Below are 27284 nucleotides of genomic sequence, written 5' to 3' on the forward strand. Positions count from 1 at the left end.
TTAAATTAAAAGTTGGCACTGTCACAATTATTTCCGTAGCTAACTCTGCTTAAGTGATTTGGAAGTAGCTTATATATATCACACACACACACACACACACACACACACACACACACACACATGATATATATAACATGTATAAGTATCAACAATATTTTGAACCAGGTGCCTCAGTAGAGCTGTATAGATCTATTGAGACATCTGTTTCAGAACATCACTGATTTTGTACAGCCTGATTGCTTTTGGAAGGAGGATCCCAAATAGAAAGAAAAAAGGTCTTTAATATCTCTGTAAGAAAAAAAAGGCTTTTATATATTACTTCCATTTCCTCCGTTATGAAATAAAAAGGTTTGAATGCAGGTAAATTTTACATTTTTAACTGTAAAGTTTTGTTCAATTAAGAGAAAGTAATCTCACAACTTCTATGCTATTTTTTTTTTTTTTTTTCTGATAAAGTGACAGACTGATTCTACTTTAATCAGTCAATTGGACTTATGGAAATTTCTTCATTGGTTTGACTTTTCTAGAAAATTAAATTTATATTTCCAGATAATTTGATTTTGGTTCATGTTGAAATAATGGCTCAGTCTCTTTTTGGAAAAAAAATATGTGTAAAACTGAGGTTTGTTGAGCTGATGCATTGCAGAACAGTTAACACGTAGAAAGTATATTCTCTTTTGCTGCCCTGGAGAGCTTATTTCTACTAAAGCAATCACATTCCAGTGAGCATGGCTGTGTGTAGAATAGTTCTCTGAGCCTTCAGCCCAGCCATTTGGGAATCAGAACACCAACAACTAGCATGGGAAACACAAGGGCAGGCATGCAGTCAGTCATTAATCACTTTACTATATCAGCTCAATGCTACTGTGTAACAATATTCTAGAATAAAGCAAAGGTGATGACTATAGAAATCCATTCACTCCAGATCCATACCTGCAGTCAATCATCCTTGTTGATGATGCAGAGATACAACTTTATTTTAATTTTAGTAACCAGATATCAATAATAATGAGAGGGCAAATGTATTCTCTGGAATACTGGCAAGACTATATGACAGAGAGAGGCAGCTAGCTTTGGGCAAAAATGACAGTCAACAGAATATTGTTGTCTGTCTTTCAGAATGAATAGCATAGCTGGATCAGAATACCAGGGTCCATCACTGAACATAGTCTACCCATGACTGCTGTGAGCCATGCTTACCATCAAAGGTATTAACAGAACCTCTGACTCTGGGGTTCCTGAGTGTAATCTTTACCATGATTATAAAAATAGACCCATTGTGTAGAGAATTTGAGAACAGAAGAAAGAAGAATGTCTACTTTATTCTCTATTTAATCAAAGTAGACTTCATAATGAAGATGGATACAAAGTGCTATAATTAACACTTCATAATTACATTCCATTTTACAGTTTGCAATGCTCTTTCAAACATATTTTCTTATATGATTTTTAAAATATTATTCAAGATTTACATAAGGGAAAGGGGAGGCCAGAAAATGTGTGGTTTTCCCAAGATTGCATGCCCATAAGAAGTGGAACTGGGAGTGGAATATGGGTCTCCTGACATCTAGGCTCTTTCTACTGACCAGTGCTACCTCTGATATGGGAGTTTCTTCACATGAAAGCAATGTGCCATCTTTAGACATCAGGGAAATTAAAACACACATGTGTGCACATTCACATATAACATTCATTAAGCACCCTTTAATATATTTGGATATTTTCACATTCATGCTTCAGGCTTCACCTTTGTGATGGATTCCTTTTTGCAACTCATTCTCCTCTCTTCTCCATTCAGCTTTGAACCATGGAAGGTTATTCTATATGACTTGCATTAACAGGCTCCTTTGACTTCTGTATTCCAGTTGAGTTTGCCCAATGGGAAGCACACAAGGGGGGTGAGAAGGAACGATGACAATGAAGTCTGTATTTTTAATTTTCTGTCTCTCTCCCTGTGAAATGATTATCAACTGGTCCTTTGACCTAAGGTTACAGCTCTTGTGAAGCATTTATAACTCTCTTCCTCAGAGTTCTGGCAATTGACCTTTCTCTTGCTTCATGAGGCCAAATGTAGTAATGGAAGTTTCTCTTAACAGCCTTGAATACCTCATTACCCCTGGAAGGTTCACTATCTGTGCCTTACCTATACTTTTGTAAATATTTACCTTTACTAAACTTTCATAATATGGCACAGTTTGCTGTTAGTATCCTGACTGATTCAGTTTTATTATTATATGTTATAGATGGGGAAACTGAGGTCCAAGAATGTTTCACAGTTAAATAACATGAAGATCTAGGATTTCACCCCAAGTCTTCTAACTCCAAGCTTATACACTCACAGTGACAGCACACTGAACAATGTTTCTGAATAGGGAGGCTAACCTATACGTGTAATTACAGCTCTGCACAATAGAGCTTTCTTGAGTGGACTCAGAGAACAATTTTCAGAAACATATGACTGTCCTTTATAAATATGGTATTTTGATATTTCATAACATGTTTAAAAAAGAGAGCAATAGCAATAGTGTCTGGAAGAAAATTGGATAAGATTGCATCTGGTCTCTCACCACACCATTCTGTCTTCCCTGTACCATCCGAGTTAGCCTGAAAAGTAAGTCTGATCATGTCACCTCCTGCCTAAAACCCCTCTATATTGACCAATATCAAAACCCCCTAACTGTAATTATTCAGTCTCTTATAATGGACCCTCTACATATCTCTTTAGTCTTAACTTTACCACTCCAATCCAAATACTTGAGCCCATATGGAACCACTATATGGTTCTCAACTGGGGTGATTTTTATAACCCAAGAGGCATTTGGCAATGTCTGGAGACATTTTTGGTTGTCATGACTAAAGGGAATGCTAATGGCATCTAGTTGGTGGACACCAGGGCTACTTCTAAACATCTTACAATGTACAAGTCACCTCCCACAACCTCAAGTTATCTGGTTCAAAGTGTCAGTATTGTCACAGTTGAGAAATCTTGTTCTACATCAGGCACATTGAACTCCCCATGACCATTAATCAGATGCTGTGAAGCCCGTGTCAACTTTGCCCCTGTACATATGCTGTTCCCCCAGCTAGAATGCCTTTGTTGTTCATTCTGTCTCATTCTTGAAACAAGTTATACCCCTCCTCCCTAAAAACTCTAGGCAAACACATGGACACCTGAGCTGAGTTCCCACAGCACTTTGGTCATTCTTTAGTATAATAATTTACCTGTTTGTGTCTACAATTCCAACTTATTATAAGCTCATTAGAGACAGAAGCCTTGTGGGGCACCTGAGTGGCTCAGCTGTTAAGTGTCTGCCTTCGGCTCAGGTCATGATCCCAGGGTCCTGGGATTGAGCCCCACATCGGGCTCCCTGCTCAACGGGAAGCCTGCTTCTCCCTCTCCTGCTCCCCCTGTGTGTGTTCCCTCTCTCGCCGTGTCTCTCTCTGTCAAATAAATAAATAAAATCTTGAAAAAAAAAAAAAAAAAAGAAGCCTTGTTACTCCCCCAGCTCAGTGTTTGGTACATATTAGATATCAATCATTGAATGAATGAGCAGATATTTTTGCAGGCAGTGGCTAGATTTATCCTGATGAATTGTGTTATGTTTAATTTTTATAAATTAAGTTACATTTTGAATTCAGTAGGAAAATTTGCTATTTAAGAAAAGCTGAATGAATTCTTTTGTTGAATGAACTTTTTCTTTAAAAAATTATACATCTTATAATAAACCAGAGTTTTTGTATCCCGTTACCCTTCCTTCCTCCCTCCCTCCCTCCCGTCCTTCCTTCCTAATACTAAAAAATATGCACATGTACATACCTGCTTTTCTTAAAGTGAGAAATGTCCATCAAAATTTTTGTCATAGCTTTACAGTGCTCTAGTTGTTTGGGGGAAGAGAAGCCCATATGACTATATGTATTGACAGCATTTTGAGAATGTGAGACGTTAGTTTTTTCAGCCTTGTCCACAAGAGGGAGGATACTGCCCTACATCAATTTTGTTGATTCCCCAGAACTGTTGGCTACTGTTGGGTCTGCTTGGAGCTAGAGATTTATGTTGTTCCTGCTGCTGCAAAATACAGAATTAGAACCTGGCAGGCATTCCTGTATAAATTTGCACACTGTTTAAGATCAGCCCAGTTTGGGTGGAGAGGAAGCAATCTGTGTATTTGGGAGTTTTTTGTCAGAATAAAACACACTTAAGGAGTGTGTAAGGCCAATAGATGCATGAATGAGCAGGAGGATGTCTTGAAGGTACAAAAAGAGAAGAGGATGAGGGGAGTGATTATTTAATGGTACTTTGCGTACAAGGTTGGCCATGAAAGTATCAGTAGGAGGATGGTAGGGAAAAGTTGCCTGCCAGAAATACCCTTTTTCAAGTTAAACAAAAAAGAGTATACCAGTTAAATAATCATTAGCCTCAAGTAAGGAAAGAGGTATAACTCAGTGTCATAAATCTCAAAAAATAGGATAAAGATAAATGATTTGGAAGCAAAGCTAAGAGGAATCGCCAAGCAGGATGAGGCTGCCAACCTGGCCTGTGCTCCTCGGGTATGGTACTGTCTAGTTGATAAAAATATTGAAAATCATCCATAATAACTTTATAGAGGGAAAAGAAATAGACTGAGTAGGTGTTCTTATCTGGTCCCACTTTTGAGTGAAGAGTAGTGGAAATGGCAGTGTGTGTGTGTGGGGAGGAAACACATGTAATAGGAACAGACAGTGGGACTGAGAATAAAAAGATAAGTCATGAGGGCTAAATGGATCAGAAGTTCTAATGCATCCCCTTCCATTGCCTTGGGACACACTCTGTAACCAGGTGGGGTGACTTCTGCTCCAGGCACTTAACAAAGCTTCAGAAATGAGAACACAGTCTTGGCAGCTAAATGAAGGTTACACACAGCCTTGCCTCAGCTCTTCATCTCTCCCCTCATTTCATTCCCATATTTTACCATCTCTAAAGCTATAAAAAATAACTATGTAGAACTAAAAATATGAAGCCTTTCAAATGTGGATGGATCTGGAAGTCAAGTGCCTGAACCTCTGAACAATTAGAAACTGTGGACAGGGTCACCTGAGTATAAGCAGGAAAGTCAATGCCATGACAATGCAAATACAAGACAGCAGAAGACATAAAATAAAATAAAAATAAAGGAAGTGATGTAGCTTAGAAAATCTAAGAATTTGATCTAGAAGAAAATAAAGGACAGAAGAATTTCCCATGAGTTATATTCTGTAGCTCATTTGCAGTGTAGAATAACTTAAGAACTCTTAGCACTACAAGAATTCAAAGGAAAAATTTAAAACAAATTAACTGACTAAAAGGAAAAGGGAGATTATAGATGGAAGGGAGAAAAATGTGAGAGCCAAAACAGTGCAGTCACATAACTAATTTGACAGAAGGGGCAACTTCTAAGTACTAGTCCCTATCTGAACATGAGGCAAAATCTTACACTCTCTGAACTGCAAAAGAAGTCTCCAATTCACACACATCTAACAGAGAAAGGATAAAAATTAACTGACTATAGGGACTTAACCAATAAGTGGCTTTTACTGACCCAGGAACAACTCCTAGGAAGGCAGGCTAAAAGATAAAAACAGGGGGAAATATCTGAGCAGGGAAATCAGAGCCATCACACTGCCTGGAAAGTGTAAATCACAAAATTCATTTAGCCAAGGCATTAAACAAACAAATGAACAGAGAGTAAGAACTAGTCCTGGTGGTGGCAAGTGGGGGAGTGGGGAGCAGTACCCATACTTGCTACAATCTATTACCAAGAATGTCCAGTTCTCAGCAAAAAATTGTGAAACATGCATAGAAATGGGAAGGTGTGACTCCCACGCAGGAATATGTGCTGGCAATCGAAACTGCCTTTGAGGGGTTCCAGATGTTGGACTTAGCAGACAGACTCCAGGGAAGCTGTTATGTTAAATATGCTGAAAGGATTAAGGAAAGTACACTTAAAGAAAAGGAAAATAAGATAATCATTAAAGAGTGAGTATTAATAAAGAGATACACATTATATAATATTATTTTCAACTTCAAAATATCCATTTGGAGATACTGTATACATAATACATAAATTTGGAGTTGAGAAATGCAGGAACCCAAACAAAAAATTCACTAGAGTGGCTCAATAGATTTGAGTCAGCAGAAGAATCGGCAGACTGGAAGATAGATCGAAAGAGATTATTTACCGTCTGAATAGAAGAAAGAAAATGAATGAAGGTAAATGAACCGAGTGCCCGAGAAATGTGTGGCACCTTTAAGTGTTCAAGGTATGTCAGATGGGAGTACTGGGAAGAAAGGAGAGAGAAGGAGACAGAAAAAATATTCAAAGAATTAATGACTGAAAATTCCCCAAATTTAATGAAAACATGAATCTACACAACAGAGAAGCTTAATGAACTCTAAGTAGGATAAATTCAAAGAGATATACATCCAGACCCATCTAAATAAAACTGTTGGAAGCCAAAGATAAAGAAGAAATCTTCAAAGCAGCAAGAGGAAAATGACTTGTCATATACAAGGGTGCTGCTGTGAGATTAACAGTTGATATCTCTTCAGAACAGTGGAGGCCAGGGGCAGCAAGACAACATTCAAAGACAAAGAGTGGCAGCCACGATCCCTGTATCTGACAGAGCTGTCTTTTAAAAGTGAGGGTGAAATAAAGACATTCCCAGGTAAACTCAAACAGAGAGTTCACGGCTAGGATACCTGCCTTATAAGAAGTACTCACCGCTTTTATTCTTCATGATGAAAGGAAGTGACAACAGATAGTAATTTGAATCTACGTGAAAAAACAAAGTGCTCCAGTAAAGGTAATTATGTAGGTAATGATAACAGACAACATAATTACCCATTTCTTTTTCTTTTTTCTCTTAGCTGATTTAAAACACAATTGCATAAAACAATATCTATAAAATTGTATTGTTGGGCCTATAACGTATAGAATTGTGATATATTTGACAATAAACCACAAATGAATGAAGTTGTATTGGAGAAAGGAAATGACACCAGATGGTAACTTGAATCTGCAAGAAGAAATGAAGAGAGACAGAAATGGTAAATAATAAGCTTAATTTAAAAAAAAAAAAACAACTCTATAAATATATTTGAGCTCTCCTTTCTTCTCTTTGCTTTTTTTTTTTTTAAGATTTTATTTATTTATTTGACAGAGAGAGACAGAGCGAGAGAGGGAACACAAGCAGGGGGAGTGGGAGAGTGAGAAGCAGACTCCCCACGGAGCAGGGAGCCCGATGCGGAGCTCGACCCCAGGACCTTGGGACCATGACCTGAGCCGAAGGCAGACGCTTAACAAATGAGCCACCCAGGCGCCCCTTCTCTTTGCTTCTTAAGAAGACATTTTTTTTTTAGTTTCTTCTTTAAAGATTTAATTATTTATTTTTGAGAGAGAGAGAGCGGGAGGAGAAGAGGGAGAGAGAGAATCTCAAGCAGACTCCCTATTGAGTGTGGAGCCTGATGCAGGCTGGATTTCACGACCCTGAGATCATGACCTGAGCTGAAATCAAGAGTTAGATGCTTAAACCACCTGGGTCACCCAGGTGCCCCCAGAAGACATATGTTTTTAAAAAACAATCATTATAACAAAGTTTTGTTGAGTTTGTAACATATATAGACATAATGTGGATAAGAATAACAAAATAAGGAGGAAGGGAAGAGAGCTATGTAAGAGTAAAGTTTCTGTATCTTATGGGAATTAAGTGAGTATAAAGATGAAATATATTTTGATAAGATGTATATTGTAAGACCTAGAGCAACCACTAAGAAAGTAGCTCAAAAACATAGTAAAGAATCATTAAAGGAATGGAATTAGTATACCAGGAAATATTCATTTAAGATGAAAGGAGATAGTAAATAAGGAAAGAGGAACAAAATAGGGGAACTGTGTAAGTACCATTATGTGGGCATCCCGTGATGTGGTCTTTCAAAACTCAGTAGTCCAACATGTTTCAGATTGAATAACTTTCCTTATTCAGACTCATTTTCTCCTTCAAAGTATTACTGTATTCATGGTGCTCCTTGTGTTTGAAAATTTTTAAGCAAATTAATAAGAATCCTGGAATGGATTTTTTTCTCAGCTGATTCCTGTATTAAATTTTCTGCTTCATCACACTCCCCTTAAGAATATTAGGTTGATCGTAGAACACACTCACGGAGATTCACACAAAAGTACACATTGAGATACACGCTTTTTTGTACCACTAGCTGTTTAACTACATACTCATATGGAATTTTCTCTGATAGTACCAATATTGACATAAAGATGCATTTACTTATACATATGTTCTGGCACTAGGCATATCCAGAGGGATAAAAGTGACCATTACTTTTGGATTGTATTTAAGTTGAATACATCAAAACAACCATTTCATGGCTCACTGAATAATCTCTTTTAAAAAGGAGTGTACATATGTGTGGGTGTGTATAGTAGAGGGCACATAGTAATAATGATTAATAGTGTTCATAACTGCACAAACAAAAAGCATTGTGCGTATTCATATACAACATATTTAGAAATGTATGTATTTATATTTATATAATTTTATATGTCCATAAATAATGTACAGCTTTAAATAATAATGTGTGTATGACACACACACACACACACACACACACATACATAAGAACACCACACTCCATGAATGAAGCATTATAGATATGATTTCAGTGCCTAGAAACATGGGTGTGCTCCTGGCATAGCCCTCTGACAATTTGGCAGACTGGTTAAGGACATAGCATAAGAATCAAACTGAAGTGTTTAACTCCCAGCTCTACCACTTGTTAGCTGCGTGACCTGGTATCTATAATAGCTAATACTGATATTTTCTTCCTTGCGGTGTTCTTGTAAGCATTAAATGTCTTGATGCATGTGAAGTTCTAGAAAGCACCAGGCAAACAGGAAGTGCCCAATAAATTTTAACTATCATTTTTGATCTTCTTTGATTCTGGTCTTGCAGAAGATAAAATAGTTTCTTTCACATCTGGAGCATGTGTTAAATTTAGATTATGTTTCCCATTTAAGAATACATCTTCATAATATATCTTTTATTGTGATAGTGTCTGCAACTGTTACACCTTTATTTGTGATCTTTTTAGAGTTTGCAGATGGTAATGTACGGCTATTAGCATGTCTTGGGTATTACCCAGGTGATGGTTGCTTCTCAGGAATGAGCAGGTATATTTATATTGCTTTTCATGGACCTTTTGTGTGTTGTGTAAATAGGGTGGTGATATGATGATGACATAGACTATCCTGATACCTTCCATGTGGTTGGCCTGGTCTCTTCCCATTCTGATTTCTTTTATACATGAGGGCAGAAGATGTTTGTCTCTTTTGTTCACTGTTATATTCACAACACCTAAAAGAGTGCCTGGTACACAATATCAGAAATGAATGCATCATGGTATTTCATGATCTAAAACCATTCACTTACTTCCCAGTATCTATCCAAGTCCATTGATTTTATTGTAATCTCAAATAACTGTTATATAACTACTTCTCAAAATATGCTAGATGGCTTCTGTTAAATTGAATAGCTTGTTTTTGTCTGAACATTCCCCTTCTTTTTTTCCTTTATGTGTATAGAGATGTTATTTTATCTACTGACAAATCTGATGCCATCACCTCTTTCATTACAAACTAAGCATGTCAAACTCTACCCCCACTTCTCTACTCACCTGCCACAGTCTCTCTCTCCTAAGTGCCCCTGGTTTTACTGATATATATTTCCTGGGTCATTTAACCATTTTTATATTCTAGTACAGTTACTTGCACATGCCATGTCTCCCTTCAGAGTAAGGTCCTTTTCTCTTTCACTTTTAAACCCTCCATAGTCCATGTAGGTAGGTAGCAACTATTTGGTAACAGCAGATACTTAAGGAGGGCCTACTTAGTGCCAGATACTGAGCCCAGTGGCAGGTTGGCTTCATAGGAATCTGAGTGATACTCTCTTCTTGGTGTTCTCTAAAAATATTTGCTAAATGAACAGTTGAACAAATTCACATTTTGAGCAGCATGGTGTTGCAAACAGGCCCTGGATTTGTACTGGACATACTGGCTTAAAATCCAGGCTGTCTGACTTTGAGATGTTAACATCTGCCTCTAAGAGAGTTAACATAATGGAGTGGAGTAGGGGTGCTCCTAGCCGAAGTGCGTGGGCTAGAGCAGGCATCAAACAAAAGCGAGTTTCTTCCTTCCTCAGACAAGGGCTATTTGAATGAAAGTAGAATTACTGGTTCTCAGGGTGTCATTATCTTTTTGTGGTGGTGGTTCTAGCTCTGGTTCTGTAGATCCTCTTTGAATGAGTCAAGCAAACTCATACAGTGCCTGGGCACTAGGGCTGTTTTGGGACCAGGCTGGGCTGCTACTCTTTCCTCCTAGAAGCTCTGGCAAATGTCTGTTTGCTTTGGTGGTTATAAATTGCTGCTTTCCTCCTGTTCTTTTTTTTTTTTTTAAAGATTTTATTTATTTATTTGAGAGAGAATTAGAGAGAGAGAGAGCATGAGAGCGGGGAGGGTCAGAGGGAGAAGCAGACTACCCGCTGAGCAGGGAGCTCAATGTGGGACTCGATCCCGGGACTCCAGAATCATGACCTGAGCCGAAGGCAGTCACCCAACCAACTGAGCCACCCAGGCACCCTCCTCTTGTCCTTCATGAAATACTTTCAGGAGTCTAAGTTTTGTTTAATGTATTTTTGTTTTGTCTATAGCACATGAAATTAAATCACTACTATGTGTGGGGAGCATTTTCACGTTTGTAAAACATCTTCACATCTATTATTTCATTTGGTACACTTGATAAGTCTGTGAGCATGGGAGGGCAGGGACCTGTGCTACTGTATGCCTTTTAAAGGCAAATAAGGAAATAGAACCTCAGAGTTTAAGTGGTCTTCCCAAGGTCATATAGCTTAAAAGTGGTGACACTGGAGGTCTATCCAACATCAGTCACCTGGCTACAAATTTCGCGCCCTCTCTACCCTACTGTCCTTACCCTGGAAGCAAAGGGAAACTCTGATATCCTTCATCCTGACAATCCCTTCCATTCTTCTTTGCAGAGGCATCCATCTTGAGCTACGATGGCAGCATGTACATGAAGATCATCATGCCCATGGTCATGCACACTGAGGCAGAGGATGTGTCCTTCCGCTTCATGTCCCAGCGAGCTTATGGACTGCTGGTGGCTACTACATCTAGGGACTCTGCGGACACCCTGCGCTTGGAGCTGGATGGGGGGCGTGTCAAGCTCATGGTTAACTTAGGTATCGTATGAAGTACCCTCTGCCACTTTGTTTGGGCTTGTCTTCCCTTTCTTTTCTGATTTTCATTGGTTTGATTGAATTCTTTGTTTGTTTCTTAAAAGTTAGCTGCTCACCTCTTGTTTAATAGACCAAGGATAAGACCCAACAGCAACAAACACCTTCTCCTTGTTTCTGCATGAGGTTTTGATGTCAATTTCTGGTTTCTGACAGTGGTGGTTTTTTTGTTTTTGTTTTTGTTTTTGTTTTTCCTAGATTATTTATTTTTTAAGTTTCCTTTCTTGGTTTTTTGGAACCGTTTAGCTTTGTGTAAAACACGCTACTTTGGTCCATCTTTTGATCAGTCACATTGCCATTAAGTCCAACTGCTTGGTCACCACTCAAAACAGTCAAAGCTGAGGGCAGAGATAAGACAGCAAATGGAGGCAAAATGGGAGGCTGGGGTTGGAGAGAACTAAGCTTTGTGAGTAGGATGAGAACTGCTTTGTTTATTTCCCCACAAATGGGGAATTCTGGTGGCACTGGTATTTCTTTGTACTTTCTCCTAGTGGGAGGACAAGTCAGATTGTTTCTGTTGTCCCATTGGAGAAATAATTTTGTAAGTTTATAGAGTCTCTGACACGTGGAAGGAGAATGTGGCCCCTGATATGTATCCCCTTCTTCCTTCCTGACATTCTTCCCCATCGTCTAGCAGCCCCTTTTATCAAGATTGTTGTTTCACACTGTTACTCACCAATTCCTCTGTCCTCCTCATGTAATACATATGAATTTTTCCTTAGTATTGAAAAATTACGACAATTTCAAATTTACAGCTTTATTGGGAGAGGATCTGTTCTTCCACTGTAATTATCTGTAATAGATACTTTGTAAACTCCCCTCATGATGGCCTCACATTTGCTCCTGCTACTGACCTTCTTGACTGGATTCTAATTGATCTTCTATGGAGGATGGGAACCTCTTGATTTCTGGAAGGAAAGAAACCAACCTCATTTCTACTCAGTAGAAAGTCAGTGCCCTCTGTCAAGAGGATGAGTGGTATGGCTGAGTCCAAGCTTTCTAAGCCATGGATTTGTTTGGGTTTATAGCATATGTTTGGATACAGAACTCCTTTACAAAGATTCCAGTGGAATGGCTTGTCAGAGGCATGGGGAAGACATGATGGACAAACGTACCAGATACAAGACCATATAAAACCTTAGATGGCCTAGTGGGGAGGTGGAGTTTGGAATCCATACCAGTCTTACCTAATGTCAGGTTGACTGGTTGCACTTGGAAAATGCCTACACTACGATCCTAAAAATCTCTAGGACACAGAGGACTGTTTTGAGCAGTGGCTTTACTTATGTCTTTTTTTTTCTTCCAATTTGCAGCTTTTACAACACTATGCCCTTGTTCTTGTCCAACCTCATTTGATTTCTGTTGTCAGTGTGTCTGTTGGTTTTTCTTTGGTTTGTGTATATGTGTGTTTGGTTATTTTGGGTTTTGTATTTCTTTTTGCTGGATCTCTGTGTTCTTGAGTTTTCAGTCCTCCCCACCATCAGCCATGGTAAATCAAAAGATGGTATTCAACCCTTCAAAGGCCCAAAGCCTGCGGCCCGCATAGCAAACAGCCTTGAGAACAGAGCGTACTGAGCAGCCTGCAGGGGCTGGCATACCCCTGTCCCTCCCACCTTCCCTTCCCTACACCATCCTCCCCACCTCCAACAAACCAACAAAAGAGTGTATATGATCTAAAACCAACAACCAGTAGCTGATTGTTTACTTCCCTGAAAAATAGCAGAAGAAATAAAAAGAATTAAAAAAAAAACCCAAATAAACAAAAAAATGAACATAACATCCTAAATAGTTCACAGAAAAAGATGTAGACAATTTTTAACTCTGAATCTATTTCAAAGTAAGAGAGAAGCACATATATAAGGATGATTAGCACCATGGGATCCTGGGGAAATGTATACTGTCCCTAAACAGAAAATAGATTTTCCTTCTTAGATATTGTTTTATAAAATGAGAAAGCCAATTGTGGTAGGTCTCATATCTTAGAAGAAGATACAAGTAGGGGAAGATAAAAGGGGATGAAGAAGGAGATGGACAGATTCTCTTTTACACACATGCGCGTGTACGAACACACGCAGTTAGTAGAGTTCCCATGTGCATTCCTAGAAACATTATTTTTCTATTTTAAACTTTGCCCCAAATCTGGGAGAAGTGCCTCTCAAAAAGACTGCATTTGCCTCTTGATTCCTTCTAGCATACACTCAGTCTAGCTCCTCCGAAATTGAGATATCTTAGGTAAGATGGAGTTGGAGAGCACTGTACTTTTCAGAAGCAATAATGACTTCTTTTTTTCCCTGAAGAGTATGGTTCACCAGAATGACTGGTTTGAATTTATTTACCTTTCTTTCAAACCTAACATGGAAAACCGAACTGAAATTCCCTGTGCCTATGTATACAAAACTCTTTACATTCATGCTTTATTTAAAGGTTCTCTTTCCCTTTCCTCCCCAAAATATACCCCTTTGTGAATGTTTTCTCCTATTATGAGTTCATATTTCCCTTTACTTAGTTAAAGAAGAAAACATCTCTAAGCAGGGTTTGCATTCACACTCTCTGCAAGAACTAACTTCCAATGATCATTTTGTTCACCATTTCAGTTGTGTCTCCTTTCTAGACTATGCACAAATGATATTACAGTTTATTTCAAATTGGTTACGTATATAAGCTCATGATGTAAAGCCTAGTATATATTTCTCTGATGTAATATATCCATCTCCTAAATGTCAAGGAGACTAGGCTTTCCTAAGGGCCTTGCTCTCTGAAGACAGCTGGGTGTGGTAAGAGCAGGCGTGAAAAGGGTCCTACAACACACAGCCTGTTTTTGAAAGTTGAGAGATTGGCTATTGATCAATCAAAGTTTGATCCCTTACAATTAAAACATATAATATTTTGTTATAGTATATTTAAATATTCAAAAACCTTATTTCAGTTAGCCAGTAATTTTGTGAGATAAACCAAGGAAGTGTTTTTATGCTTACTTTTACAGATGTGAGACAAATAAAGAAATGTAGGACTTTTCAGAGCTAACATAAAAAGTCGATAGTGGAGCTGAGACTAGAACCCGGGTTTCTAAAATGCTGGGTCAACGTGGGTTATCTGTTATCTCCACAGGTCGGTACTGTGTGGCTCAATGATGTGGCAGTCTTGATGACTTCTAACTGCTTTCATGATGGTTAACTTTTAAACATGCACAGAGGGAGTCTTTTTTCCCTAGTGCCTGGTTTGAATTGAGCCATACATCTGAAAAGTCAGTCAGTATTGGTATCTCATTCATGGCCCTTTTGAATCCTCAGCAGAACACCAGCAAGCCTTCTTCAATGGTGGAGGCTCATAGGGAGTGTCATGCAGTTTGGTTAGTTGTATTCAAATTCTCTAGATGCTCTCTCTCTCTGGCAACACGGGCTTGCTGACAACTGTTTACAGTGTGCATTGTTGAAAACATATAATTCCTAGAAACATTCACCTCTTCCATGCTCTCAACCCAAAGCTTATTAATCTAGAAAATAATAATTGCTCATTTACTAAAATAAAACAAAAAAACATCTAAATGAAACAGGATGAACAACACAGACATACACAGACACACATACACCCCTCAGATACCTTGCCAAGGGTAAGGCAGAGTTTGAACTTTGGCTGCTATTCAAGATAGATCTAAGGAAGTTGCTTTTCCAGCCCAATTCCCTGGATTCACTTTTCATTAAAAAACACATCCTCACTATCAAGACTACCCTCTCAGAACCTATGAGCAAGGCACTGGGATAGATTTATTTTTCTTGAACCACTTATTCTTCAGGTAAAATATCAAAATAATTCATCACTTCTTGGCTTAACCAGTTGTCTACCACCTGGAAAGCTCCAAGTCCTCACATTGGTTTAGAGACACCATTCAGTTCATGGAACCATTTGAGTGAACCCAGCACCTCTCTCTAGACCAGGTCCTTGTCTAAAAATAAAATCCTCAGGGTGCCAGGGTGGCTCAGTCCATTAAGCATCTACCTTCGGCTCAGGTCATGATCCCAGGGTCGTGAGATCAAGCCCAGCGTCGGGCTTCCTGCTCAGCAGGGAGCCTGCTTCTCCTTCTCCCTCTGCTCCTCCCCCACTCTTGTGCTCTCCCTCAAATAAATAAATAAATAAAATCTTTAAAAAATAAAAATAAAAATAAAATCCTCAACAGCATAGAAACGAAGGAAGACAATGCCTTCTTGTTGACAGTTCTCAGGTTTGTTGCTTTAGGCCCACTCTTTCTCGTCCCTTCTCTCTTAAGCATGCCCATACAACTGTTTCCCCTCTCTCCTGAATACATCAGGAAGGGGCATTTCTCCAGCTTTGGCTGATGGCAGGTGCAACCCGTAGCTGAAGCCCCACCCCTTCCTCCCTACTTTGCCCTTCCCCTTCCCAGTCCTCACCAGGGGAATGGCCTCCTCTGTTTGGTGATCGTACCAGTTGCTCCAGGGCTGTTTGCTCCCACTTTTCTGTTGCGGTTGACGACACATGACAAACCTAACCGCACGAAACCAAACCCAGATTTTTCTCAAGAGATGTTCTTCTGGGGAACAAATAAGCGTACCACCTCCTTCCTCAGAATGATTGGGTGTTCTAGATTTCTCCTATCTGGATTTCCATAGTTTCATTCTGCCCTGTCCTTTGCCACTGGTTCCTCTTTCACTTGCTTACTTAAAATGGTTTACTTTGGGAAATTCAAATGGTGGCATTATCCTTTAGGAGTCCTCCAAAACTACTGGGTCAGCCTTAGGCAGAGGAGCTCAGTTTCTAACTGTATTTTTTTCCTGTAACTTTTTTTCTTCTTCTTGTCTTACTTTTACTTTTTAGTATCCAGCTTTAAACAAATTCTTATGGGAATTCCCACCATGATAAGTCAAATTTAGTTTCAACTGGGCAACTTTGTCACAACTAATCTGAGACCTTTTTTAACTGTTCTACCCAATCCCCTACAAATATAATCATTGACTCTAGACCTTTTGCGCTGTTCATGACTCTAAACAGATATTAATAAAAGGATAGATACTCAGAACTCTGGCATAGGATACCCTGTCGGGTTACCAGGACTGGAAGATTAGTACCCTTTCTTCCCTCTCTTTCCCATTAAAAAATGTAAAAACAAAGAATTTTCTTCCCTCAAGATGCAGAATTACAGACTGAAATAGGTAGGAGGTCAAAGGTACCCAAGACCTCCTCCCCATATACCTGTCTCGCCTTCTCCTTGAATGCTGTAGGCACTTGATTCAGTCTGAGCATTCAGGCAGGAAGACGAAGATGGGCTTCGTGAGTGGGTTGGTCTGGGAGCCTTTGAAACAGTAGCAGAGAACCCCATCAATTGTGATAACATCATACAACTCCTTTTACCCTACACCCAACCCCACCTCTCTAAAATCTGGGATGGGTGTTTGTGCGGTTAGCTGTTTGCAAGTGGCCATTTTATGACAGGAAATGACCAGGTGGTATTAACCCTTTCCTTATCTCTAGGGATAATGGCACGTCTGCCTATGTAAATTTCTATAGCATCTGGGGCCCTAGCAAAGAAGAGGGTGGAGGGAGTTTGTTTTTAGAAAAAGAGAAAGGGTTAAATACTGCACTGAGAAACTTCATGGACAGATTTTTTAAAAACATAAACAATGTGTCAGATTGGTAATATATCTTTGGAAAACTAATATAAAAATTGTGTTGATGCTATTTTTAAAGATAAATTTTAAGAAAATCATTATAGGGGGAACTAGAATATAATCTGCATTTGGTGGAGAAATTTTTACATAATTTTCCAAGTTGAACAAAATTAATATTTCAAAGTTCAGGTTTGAAATACTTTATATAAATGAGTAGGTTTTTGAAAAAAAAAAGAGCAGCATACTCGGTGTCTATTGTGGATATATATGTATACCAGTATATATCTTTATACATATGTGTATATATATGTGTGTGTGTGTATATATATATGTATCCAACTTTACTAAATAATATACTGTACATATACACCCACCCTTAAACTTGTACATACTGTATATATATAAAATGGCCACATTTCTTGCGTGTGTCTGTCCCCGGAAGGGTGGACTGATTGTTTTTGGATGTCTGCAGCTGTTACCTTGAAGGATGCAATTTCATCTTTCATTTATTTTTCCCCATCTAGACTGTATCAGGATAAACTGTAACTCCAGTAAGTTTTCCCTCAAGTTTCATTTTGTTCTTAAAGAAAAGAAAAACTGACTTTATTTTGTTTACTGTTTATGAGCTGTTTTTTGTTTGAATTATTTTCTGTTCTGACTATGGAGTTGGGGGGAGCTGGGGTTGGCAAGATGAAGGGCTGGGGTGAGGGTAACGGGCTGAGTGTGGCCCAGGGCGTGGTTTCTGAATTGGGGTGGGTCCTCTCTTCTTTCCTTGCATTTGCTCTTTATGCAGAAAAGGAGGAAAGGGCACCTGGATAAGGAAACAACTTGAAAATGAATTGAAATGGTAATTTATTGTTTTGGGGGAAATAATCCTCAGGGGTGGACCAAAAACATTAGAGCAACCAGAATGCACTTCTCCACTACTGAAAGCTTCAGAAAATAAAAGCAAAGTTCATGACCCAGGAGGTGGCTGCCAACTCTGACATTTCTTTCCCAGCATTTATCACTGTGGGGTTTTTTTTTCTCAAAGGGCGGGCAAAGCGTTGTTCTTGGTGATAATGCAACATTTTAACCCAAGTCTTGAGACACGTTCTGGCTCTTCTGAATGAAAAATTACAGCCTATTATATTTACTTTATCCCATTCAAATATTCTGGTTCTTGAAGAAGGGTGTTCATGAAGTGCAGGCTGAATAGCACTCACGTATTTCTTCCTCTGCCTCAGAAATGAACATTAACTGGAGTCATGAGGTCAGAGAACCGGAAGAGAAAGAGGAAGGATGGGCAGGAGGGAAAGAATAGGTCTAGTTGACAAAAGGAAGAAAGGAAGAAATATACTTTGAGTCTTATAGCATCTTATATCAGTTAAGATAATTAAATAACTAGGGTAATTAGGGCAATTAGCTATAACAAACAATCCAACATTTCAATGGCTCGACAGAAGACAGGTTTATTTCTCCTTCAGGCAAAATTCAGTGCCAATGCCAGCTCTCTTCAAGGAAGTAATTCAGGCATCTAGGACTCTTTCATGGCCTGGGTTCACCATCTTGGAGTTCTAACTTCCAGCCATATCATAGGGAAGAGAGAAAGAGCTTGGATATAATGCAGTGTGTTTTTATTGCCTTGTCTGGAGTGATGGACATCACTTCTGCCCACATTTTCTCAAACATGACTCCATCCAAAACCCAAAGGAAGCTGGGGATATGTTCCTCCTGTGGATCTGGGAAGATGAAATTAGACTGATTGAGCACCTAACACACATGATTCTCAGTATGACCCCTTCATTTTTTACTTCTTTCCTCATTAGGGCCTTTCAGTAGGAACAAAGTCAGAAAAGGAAATAATCCAACTTTTATGTTTCATTTGCTTCTTTATTCCATCATATTTTATAGGTGCTACTGGTTTAACCTTCTTTCTTGGGAGATTGATTATCAGAATGACAAACTAATAAAGCCCAAAACACTTTTTTGGGGGGCCAATGTTCCATGTAAATTAACAAAGGAAAAGAAATGTAAAAAATTGATATAAACAAGCACTTCCTAAAGTAGAGTGCTTTATGCTTGTCTTGGAGTCATTTTCAGTTAATTTAAGCAATGTCCTATTTTGCTGTGTTTAAACATTTCTAATTAGCCAGAAATTTCTCATGATATTTAGATCATTAAAAGCCTAATTGAAACATCCTTTTTTTTCTAAAGACTGGCGTTTTCTCTTTCTTCAAGCAGCTTTATTGAGATATAATTTCTATACCACGAGATTCATCCACTGTAAGCCTACAATTCAGTGATTTTTATTAAATGTATAGAGTTGTCCAAACACCACCACAATCACATTTTAGAACTTTTCCATCACCCCCATCCCCCAAATTTTCCTCATGTGCATTTGCAGTTAATCGCTGCTCTTACCCTTAGCCCTATACAACTGCCAGTTTGCTTTTATCTCTATAAATCTTCCTTTTTCTGGACTTTTCATATAAATGGAATCATATAATATGTAGTCATTTGTGTTTGGCTTCTTTTTTTTTTTTTTTTTTTTTAAAGGTTTTATTTATTTGACAGAGAGAAAGACAGCCAGAGAGGGAACACAAGCAGGGGGAGTGGGAGAGGGAGAAGCAGGCTTCCCGCGGAGCAGGGAGCCCGATGTGGGGCTCGATCCCAGGACTCTGGGATCATGACCCGAGCCGAAGGCAGACGCTTAACGACTGAGCCACCCAGGTGCCCCTGTGTTTGGCTTCTTAAAAAAATTATAGTTCATTTACGGAAAGCATGAAGGTGGAAAAATTTCATTCTAAGTTGAACTTAGCATCTTCTGGCTTAGATACTTATTTGCAGAATAGAGAACTGAAGGAGTTATTTGATCGGGATATCTGGACTTGCTTTCTGTGCTCTATCCACACTTTATCTTGCAATTAATTTCACATATATTATCTGATCAGCCATGAAAAGTCATCTTTAGACACATTCCAGAATTCTTTATTCTAGGAAGGCAATGCCTCTTTTTTTTTTAAAGATTTTATTTATTTGTCAGAGAGAGAGAGAGTGAGCACAAGTAGGGGGAACGGCAGGCAGAGGGAGAAGCAGGCTCCCCACTGAGCAGGGAGCCCGATTCAGGGCTTGGTCCCAGGACCCTGGGATCATGACCTGAGCCGAAGGGAGACATTTAACCGACTGACCACCCAGGCGTCCCATGGCAATGCCTCTTTTCCAGGACATAGATGCCAGCAGGTTTTCTAAATGTGATAAAAGATTTTCTATTCAGAGCCCCCAAAACCATCATTGAGAAGAAATATGTCAGCAAATATGTGTTCCCTACTTTGATCACAGTATAGAAAGAGTATAACTAGTTTTAGTTCGATATTTAGGTAAAGAGCCAAGATTGGATTTTGGAAATCAATTTTGAATTCTTAAGATAAACCTTTAACATACTGAGGAAGTTAATTTTGGGGAGAACATCAGAGGAAGAATACATAGTGCCCACTAAATGAACAGTGGTTGAATAGAAACCAAAGAAAACAAAACAAAGCAGGAGTCCTTTAATCTAATACCTTGAGTGCTGAGGTATATAAATGTGCACCCAGGGGAATGAAGAGTCACAAAGTGAAAGTGACATATTTTCTTGAAGTCAATTTTAATTGTTGATTTGGAGTAAAAACTTGAATTGAGACCAAAGTGATATGTTATGCCGAAGAATGCAAATAAGTGTGTATCTTATTTAGTTTATGAATCTTAGGTTTTAAGAAAAACTAAGAATTCAAAGACATATAATTTTTATCATGTATCTTCTTTTTTCCATCCCTGGCATTATTGGCACTTGGGTGGAAAAGTTCGAGAAGGCTAGGCAACTAAAACAGGTCCAGGTAATCAGAACTTCTCAAACCTCTCTGCTTGTGGACTAGATGTCAAAGTTCATAGTTCAGTCTGTTCTGGGATCTAAAGCTGTTTTGGTAATAGGTGGGCAGATCCTTCCTCTTACCCAGTTTTTGTGATGAGATTGATTTGTAGCCTGAGTTTCAGAGGGAGGGATTTTCCTGTTATGTCTCAGGTGTCATTTCAATAGAAGTCAGAGGGTGTTATTACTCATGTTTCAGAACACAGCTGCTTTTTTCCCTTGAAGGGACATACTGAATTAAGCTTTAACCACGTTTGAATTTAGGTTCATGCACTTTTCCAGTAATCCTTTTTTAGAATGTCTGTCCTCTGGAAAGTCAGGTAGAATACAGAATGACATCATCTATGTTTTTCTTCTTCATCTGCTGCAAAATGTTTGGATAAATGGCTGTTTCCAAGGGTTTGTGTGACACTCTTAGAGAAAAGAGCATGAAAAAGAAGGATGATCTAGTGTAAGGAGAAGACAACTGGCCATAATAGAGGATAGTGATCTTGAATGAAAGTCTCTTTCTTTTGGCCCTTGTTATCTGGTCCTTCTGTCAATGACTTTGGCCCAGCTCTGTGCTGAGTGTTTCCAAGAAGAGGAAACAGGTTTTTTGTTTGTTTTTTAATCAGCTTCTCTGCCTTCCTTCCTCTTTCTCTTTTCCAATGCTTTGTCGTTCCCCATAAGATCTATGATATACTTATCATTACTCATTCTAAATCTTGCTACCCCTGCTTTCCAAATCCTCCAAGAATACCACACATAAATTCTTTTCTGGCTTCTATCCCCAGACATATATTAGAGAGTATACAAATCGAGGCCTTTGGTTGAAATTGGGACATTGCTGGATTTGATTCAATTGGCAGGAGTATTCAAAAATATATAATCAGGAAATTTCCAGCTTAGAACTTAGTTTTAAATTGCAAAAGATCAACAGAGTTGGCAGTCATCATGGTGATTGAACTACAGGGTGGCCTGGAGCACTGCTAAAGAAAACAGGGCTACTTTCTGGGGAATTTTGGAGAAAATCACCTGTTCCTACAGTTCCAGTTCCATGAGGCTGGCAGTACCCTAAGAAGTGTGCGGTTCTGAAAACAGGTATGGACTTCCTATTGGTCTCATGGACGTTTGCTCAAATCAAAGTATGGAAAAAGGTTTGTTGTTTTTCACCTTGTCTGATTTTGACTCTGCCCTTTGATTTCCTAGCCCCTACTTTATTCTCTCCCTTTCAAGCTATGTGCAGCACAGCTTGAATGAATATAGTATAGTCATATTAATGACAGATGAAGACAGCATGAATGACTATAATGAACACATAAAAATAACTATCAATTTCATCCTTTTGTTTTTTAGCCTTTCCCTTCTCTGAAAGGCTGATTCCTCTGTATATGGTCATTTTCTCAGTCTTTCTAAAAAGAGGTGTATATATCATATGGAAATTGTGAGTTTGTGTACATGCCTGATTATTTAGGGAGATGTAGGAACCCCCCCCCCCCAATTACGTTGAACTTGAAGTCTTTATTTATCTGTAACAAGGTTCGGTGTTTTCCTCTTAGATATAAAGGAGAAAAGAAATAGAGTGCCATACAAAAATATACTGACCTTAAAACACTCAGTGTCATCCTGTAGTCACTTGTGTGAGAGAACAGCTTTGATAATCCTGTCCCCTTCCATAGACTCTGTTATCTTTGAATCATCATAGAAGTGTACAATTATATAAGAGCTATATGAAAATAACATCATAAGGATATGATACTTCCAAGTCATACCTCTAAAGGCTACTAGTATTTACTAAATATTCCTTCTCTTACACTGGTTTGCCTAGCAGTTGCTTTTTGCCTTTTGCATTAGCTTCTGTGCCTTAGGCTTTTTTTAAGCAGACTCAATTTCCAATGTCTTGGCCAAGTCAACAGTGTGTGGGTGTTTCTTGCTTAATTTAGGCATAAATTAATAGGTTGGTGAAATGCAGTTTATTACACTAGGCTTTTGGGGGTTTTTGCTTCCTTTTTCTCTTTCTTCCCTCTCTATGGTACTGGACTATGCTATTTCATCTTTAGGCCTAGTTTATCTAGAAATCCCAGAGCTGAATTGTTTAGCTCATCCCATTAACTCAGAAACACATACCTGAGGTCCACAGGAAAGCTGACTTCTTCACTATTAAAAGTCTTCTGGGAAGAAAATTCTGAACCCTCTTTGGTATTTGTTCCAAGATTTGGATAACCATGACTGTCAGTCATTTGCCTGATCATATCACTTAGAGTTTTAGTGGAGATGGAAAATCACAAAGCGGGATCTTCTGTATAATAATGTATTGTGTATCAAACTATCAACATCACACCTGAGAGTTTCTCTTTCCCTACTAAATGATTATGCTCTGCTTTTCTCAAAACCTGATTTTTAAAAAATAATACATCATTTTTTCCCCTTTGGAATGTTTTATATTTTTTATAACATAAAACACTTCAAGTACAAGTTTACTAATAGTATAAATAATAGCCAGATTTGAGTATGATAGTAGGGTGCTTCCTAAACATTTAATATTAAATTCTTCTTAATAAATACTAATTCAGGATGGTTTTTTTTTTTAAATAGTTAAAAAACTGTACATGGAACAAAGGAAAAGTAAAAATTCTCACTCTTATCTCTTTCTAGAACCCAAATTCTCATTCTCAGAGGCAACCAAAATTATCAGTCTTTTGTATATTCTCTCAAAGATAATCCACGAGTATACAACATACAGTTATAACCATATTCTACCCCTTTTTCCCTTCCTTGTCCTTAACACAATGTTAACACATTCTTCTGAATTTTGCTCTTTTTCACTTAAAATATTTTAGGGACTATTTCATGTAAGAATATTAAGGTCTCCTTTATTCTTTTTAATGGTCACATAATACTGCATTTTATGGAGATACCATAGTTGATTAAATCAATATCCTACTGATATACATTTAGATTTTTTCTAGCTTTTTACTACTGCTAAAACTAAAAAACAAACAAACAAACAAACAAAAAACACATGTTTTTGTTTATTAGTCTTTGCAGGAATGTCTATCTGATAAATCCCTAAAAGTGGAATTAACTAGGTCAACAGATAAGTCCATTACAAAAACTGATAGATATTGCCCAAGTGCATTCCAAAGAAGTTGTACAGATTTACGTTCCTACCAGCAATATGTCAATGTTTGTTTCTCCTTACCCTCACCACACCATATTGTCAAACTTTTTGTTCATTTTCTCAAAATACTCTTCAAAATGTTGCTGTCACATATTCCAGGGAGAGCCATTGTCACCCTTTTCCTTCCATCCTTTTACTTCTTCAAGTATATGTAGGGACCATTGTTATTCAAAACTTGGGTGCCGACTTCTCCCAACTTCTCCTAGAAATCTTTAAATAGAAATCTCTTATAGCAGCATTTCTCATGTTAATCTTGTTTTTGTTTTCTAGTAAGCACAGGTGTTGTAGAAAGGTGGCAATATGTTATAGTAATTTTGTATGATTTCCCTCTTAGGCTCCTCTTATCTATGTTAGAATCTCAGCAAAGAGGCACTTTAGTGCAATTACCAAGAGCAAGCAGGACTGTGGCACCAAACAGCCTGGGTTTAATCCTTGTCTCTACCACTAGTGATCTATGGGTCTTTGGACAATTTATTTCCACTCTCAGTTTTCTCAATTGTAAAATGGGCATGATTACAGTGTCTACCTGTTTAAGTGAGAACAGAACCTAGAACACAGTCTGTGCTGTATGTGTGGTGGTGGTGATGATGATGACATCATGATGATGACAACTGAAAAGATGATCTCTTGAGAACTATACTTGTTCAAGAATGGATGGTATATATTCCTAAAATATATATTCCTTGGTAGCTTAATAGATGCCTGTAAAATAAGCATCCTACTTACTCCATCAATTACTCAGGGCAGTAGTAAACACTTTTCAAGGCCATCAGAGTTGCACTGGATTCTGCATCAGTAACATTATTAATAAGATGATGGATACGACCATCATGGGGTCATATTGGGACTTTTTTTCCTCTCGGTGCATTTTGATAAATAAAAATTTGATGTTAACCCAAAACTAATGAAAACATTTTAACTTCATGAGTTCTTCTGTGTTTGTTTCTGGAACCTTGGTATCATTTTAATAAACACTTAATAGTGGTCTAAAGTGCAAATATCTGTGAAATGCACAGGTCTGAGTAGATGATATCATCATATTTGTGACTTTAATATCTTCTAATATCAATTTCAGTACTCTAAATAGGAACCAAAATAAAGTCGAGTCAGAGCAATGAGAGTTTTTGTAGCAAGGGTATAGATTTCTGGCTAAGAATGTTACTGTATGTTCAGTTTCCTTGGCGCATTCCTTTTATGGCTTTAAAAATCATCACATTCATGCAGACCGTGATTAGAAAGGAGAGCTAGTTCACGAAGAGGAGAAAAGGGCCATCTTCTTTTTAGGAGATCTTGTATTTTGGTTTCACCCAATTTGTTGAAGCATAGTATGATGAGCCAATATGTTAAAGATTCACACTTGGACCTTTGGGTAATTAAAATCATGCACATGCCGTACAAAGGCTGGTGGCCAGCCTTTATCAGATCCATATGTGGTGACCACTTAGCAGTTAGAACTACAGTACCATCCACCCCCAACTTCTGGGAATGTCCTTTGAGAGCAGATTAAATGAGACCCTAAAAGAAGAAATGTCTCCTTCAGTGACGCTACCCAAGGCCACTTTTTTTTCTGATTTCAAAATGGTCCCTGTGCTCTGGAATACAAATATATCATCTTTTGGTTTGCTTCTCTTGTGTACATTGAGCCCCTGGTGTGGAAGAGTCCTCTCAGGAAGGTATTTTAGCAACTGTTCATCTGGATTTTAGAAAAGGTAAAGGGATTGAGATCAAGTGCCCAGTTAAAGAGTAGATGGGAAGTGAGAGTGACACATTAAATTATAAATAAGTGGCTTCCAAAGGAGAGTGTGTTTTGTCTCATCCAAGGAAGAAGCAGAGGAAGTAGCAGAGGAGAAAAGAGACTAAGTTAAAAACACAAGATCTCACAGAATGTATAGATATAAGCAAAGTTCATTGAGTTGCTGACTTCTAGGAAAGATTGCTAAATAAAGGAGTAAACTTTCTCTATCTAAACATCTTAAAAATAGGCAAACACCTTACCAACGTAGGAATGATCTATTGTGAACTACCCAGGTGAGAGAGGTGATGTAGACTCCCAGAAGTGTTTCCCAATCACAGTTCAAGCCACTGGAATTAATCGTGTTAAATTAGTGTCCGTAGTTTGGAGACCTATGCATACGTATAGTGGTATCTTATGTTAGCACAGCCTAAAATTTCTGTGCTGATGTTTGCCACTGTTTGATTTTCATGACCTGAAGCTACCTTGAATGTAGTATATGCTCAATAAATAATTAAATCAATGAGGTAATGAAATGTGCCTATCCCTCTATGTTTTTTTTGTTTTGTTTTGTTTTATTATGTTATGTTAATCACCATACATTACATCATTAGTTTTTGATGTAGTGTTCCATGATTCATTGTTTGCATATAACACCCCTCTATCTTAATTTACTATTTATACAAATACTCTTAGTAATCACCATGAGAGATATAAGCTGACAATTATAAGCTATGACTCTTTGTCTTGTTGTCATTCTATAAGGAAGAAAATTAACCAAGAATGACTTTGTTCTTTTATCCCTAAAATCTGAAAGGATATATATTACTTTCTCTGTAAAATAAGGGATTTTAGACAAAATGAAGATTTTCATGAGGTCTCATTTAGCCAGGTTTTTGTTGAAATCCAGAAAATTTCATGAAGGAAGATGAGTATTAGTAAATATTATATGTTGTCACTCTTCCTCATTCTTCATTCACTTATTCCAAGAACATTTATTGAGAGTTAACTGAATTCCAGGTGTTGATGTCAGTTTTAGGGGTTTATACTATGAATTTCCAAGGAAAATGCCAAAGGAATCTAGAAGACTGGGCACCCCTTTTTTTCGTTTTCTCTTTCTCTTATAGAAATTGGAACTCAGGTGCATGTACAGATGGCCCCCAACTTATAATGACTCAACCTCTGATTTTTTTGACTTTACAATGGTGTGAAAACAATGCACACTCAATAGAAACTATATTTTGAATTTTGATCTTTTCCTGGGATAATGAGAAGCAGTATGATACTCTCTCGTAATGCTGGGCTGTGGCAGTGAGCTGTAGCTCCCAGGCAGCCATGCGATCATGAGGGTAAACAAGTGATACATTTACAACCATTCTCTGTTTCACTTTCATTACAGTGCTCAATAAATTACATGAGATATTCAACACCTTATTATAAAATAGGCTTTGTTAGATGATTTTACCCAACTGCAAACAAATGTTCAGAGCATGTTTAAGGTAGGCTAGGCTAACCTGTGATGTTTGTTAAGTTAGGTGTATTAAATGTACT

General features: G+C 38.1%; 1 protein-coding gene across 23 annotated transcripts in view; it reads left to right on the forward strand.

Annotated features, from left to right (window-relative positions):
• NRXN3 (neurexin 3) overlaps positions 1-27284 on the forward strand; it is a 1523557-nt gene that overhangs the window by 575225 nt on the left and 921048 nt on the right. For 18 of the 23 annotated variants that reach the window (XR_013440795.1, XM_078054031.1, XM_078054037.1 and 15 more), the window contains 2 exons: positions 11077-11280; positions 17480-17506. Coding sequence is in view for 21 of the 23 variants with exons in the window: in XM_078054031.1 (XP_077910157.1) it covers positions 11077-11280; positions 17480-17506 (231 nt within the window). In the remaining 2 variants the exon portion in view is untranslated. The remainder of the gene's footprint in view (positions 1-11076; positions 11281-17479; positions 17507-27284) is intronic. The other 5 variants (XR_013440796.1, XM_078054026.1, XM_078054027.1 and 2 more) reach the window with 1 other exon arrangement.

Source organism: Halichoerus grypus, chromosome 8, assembly GCF_964656455.1.
Source record: "Halichoerus grypus chromosome 8, mHalGry1.hap1.1, whole genome shotgun sequence".
Classification (NCBI taxonomy): Eukaryota; Metazoa; Chordata; class Mammalia; order Carnivora; family Phocidae; genus Halichoerus; species Halichoerus grypus.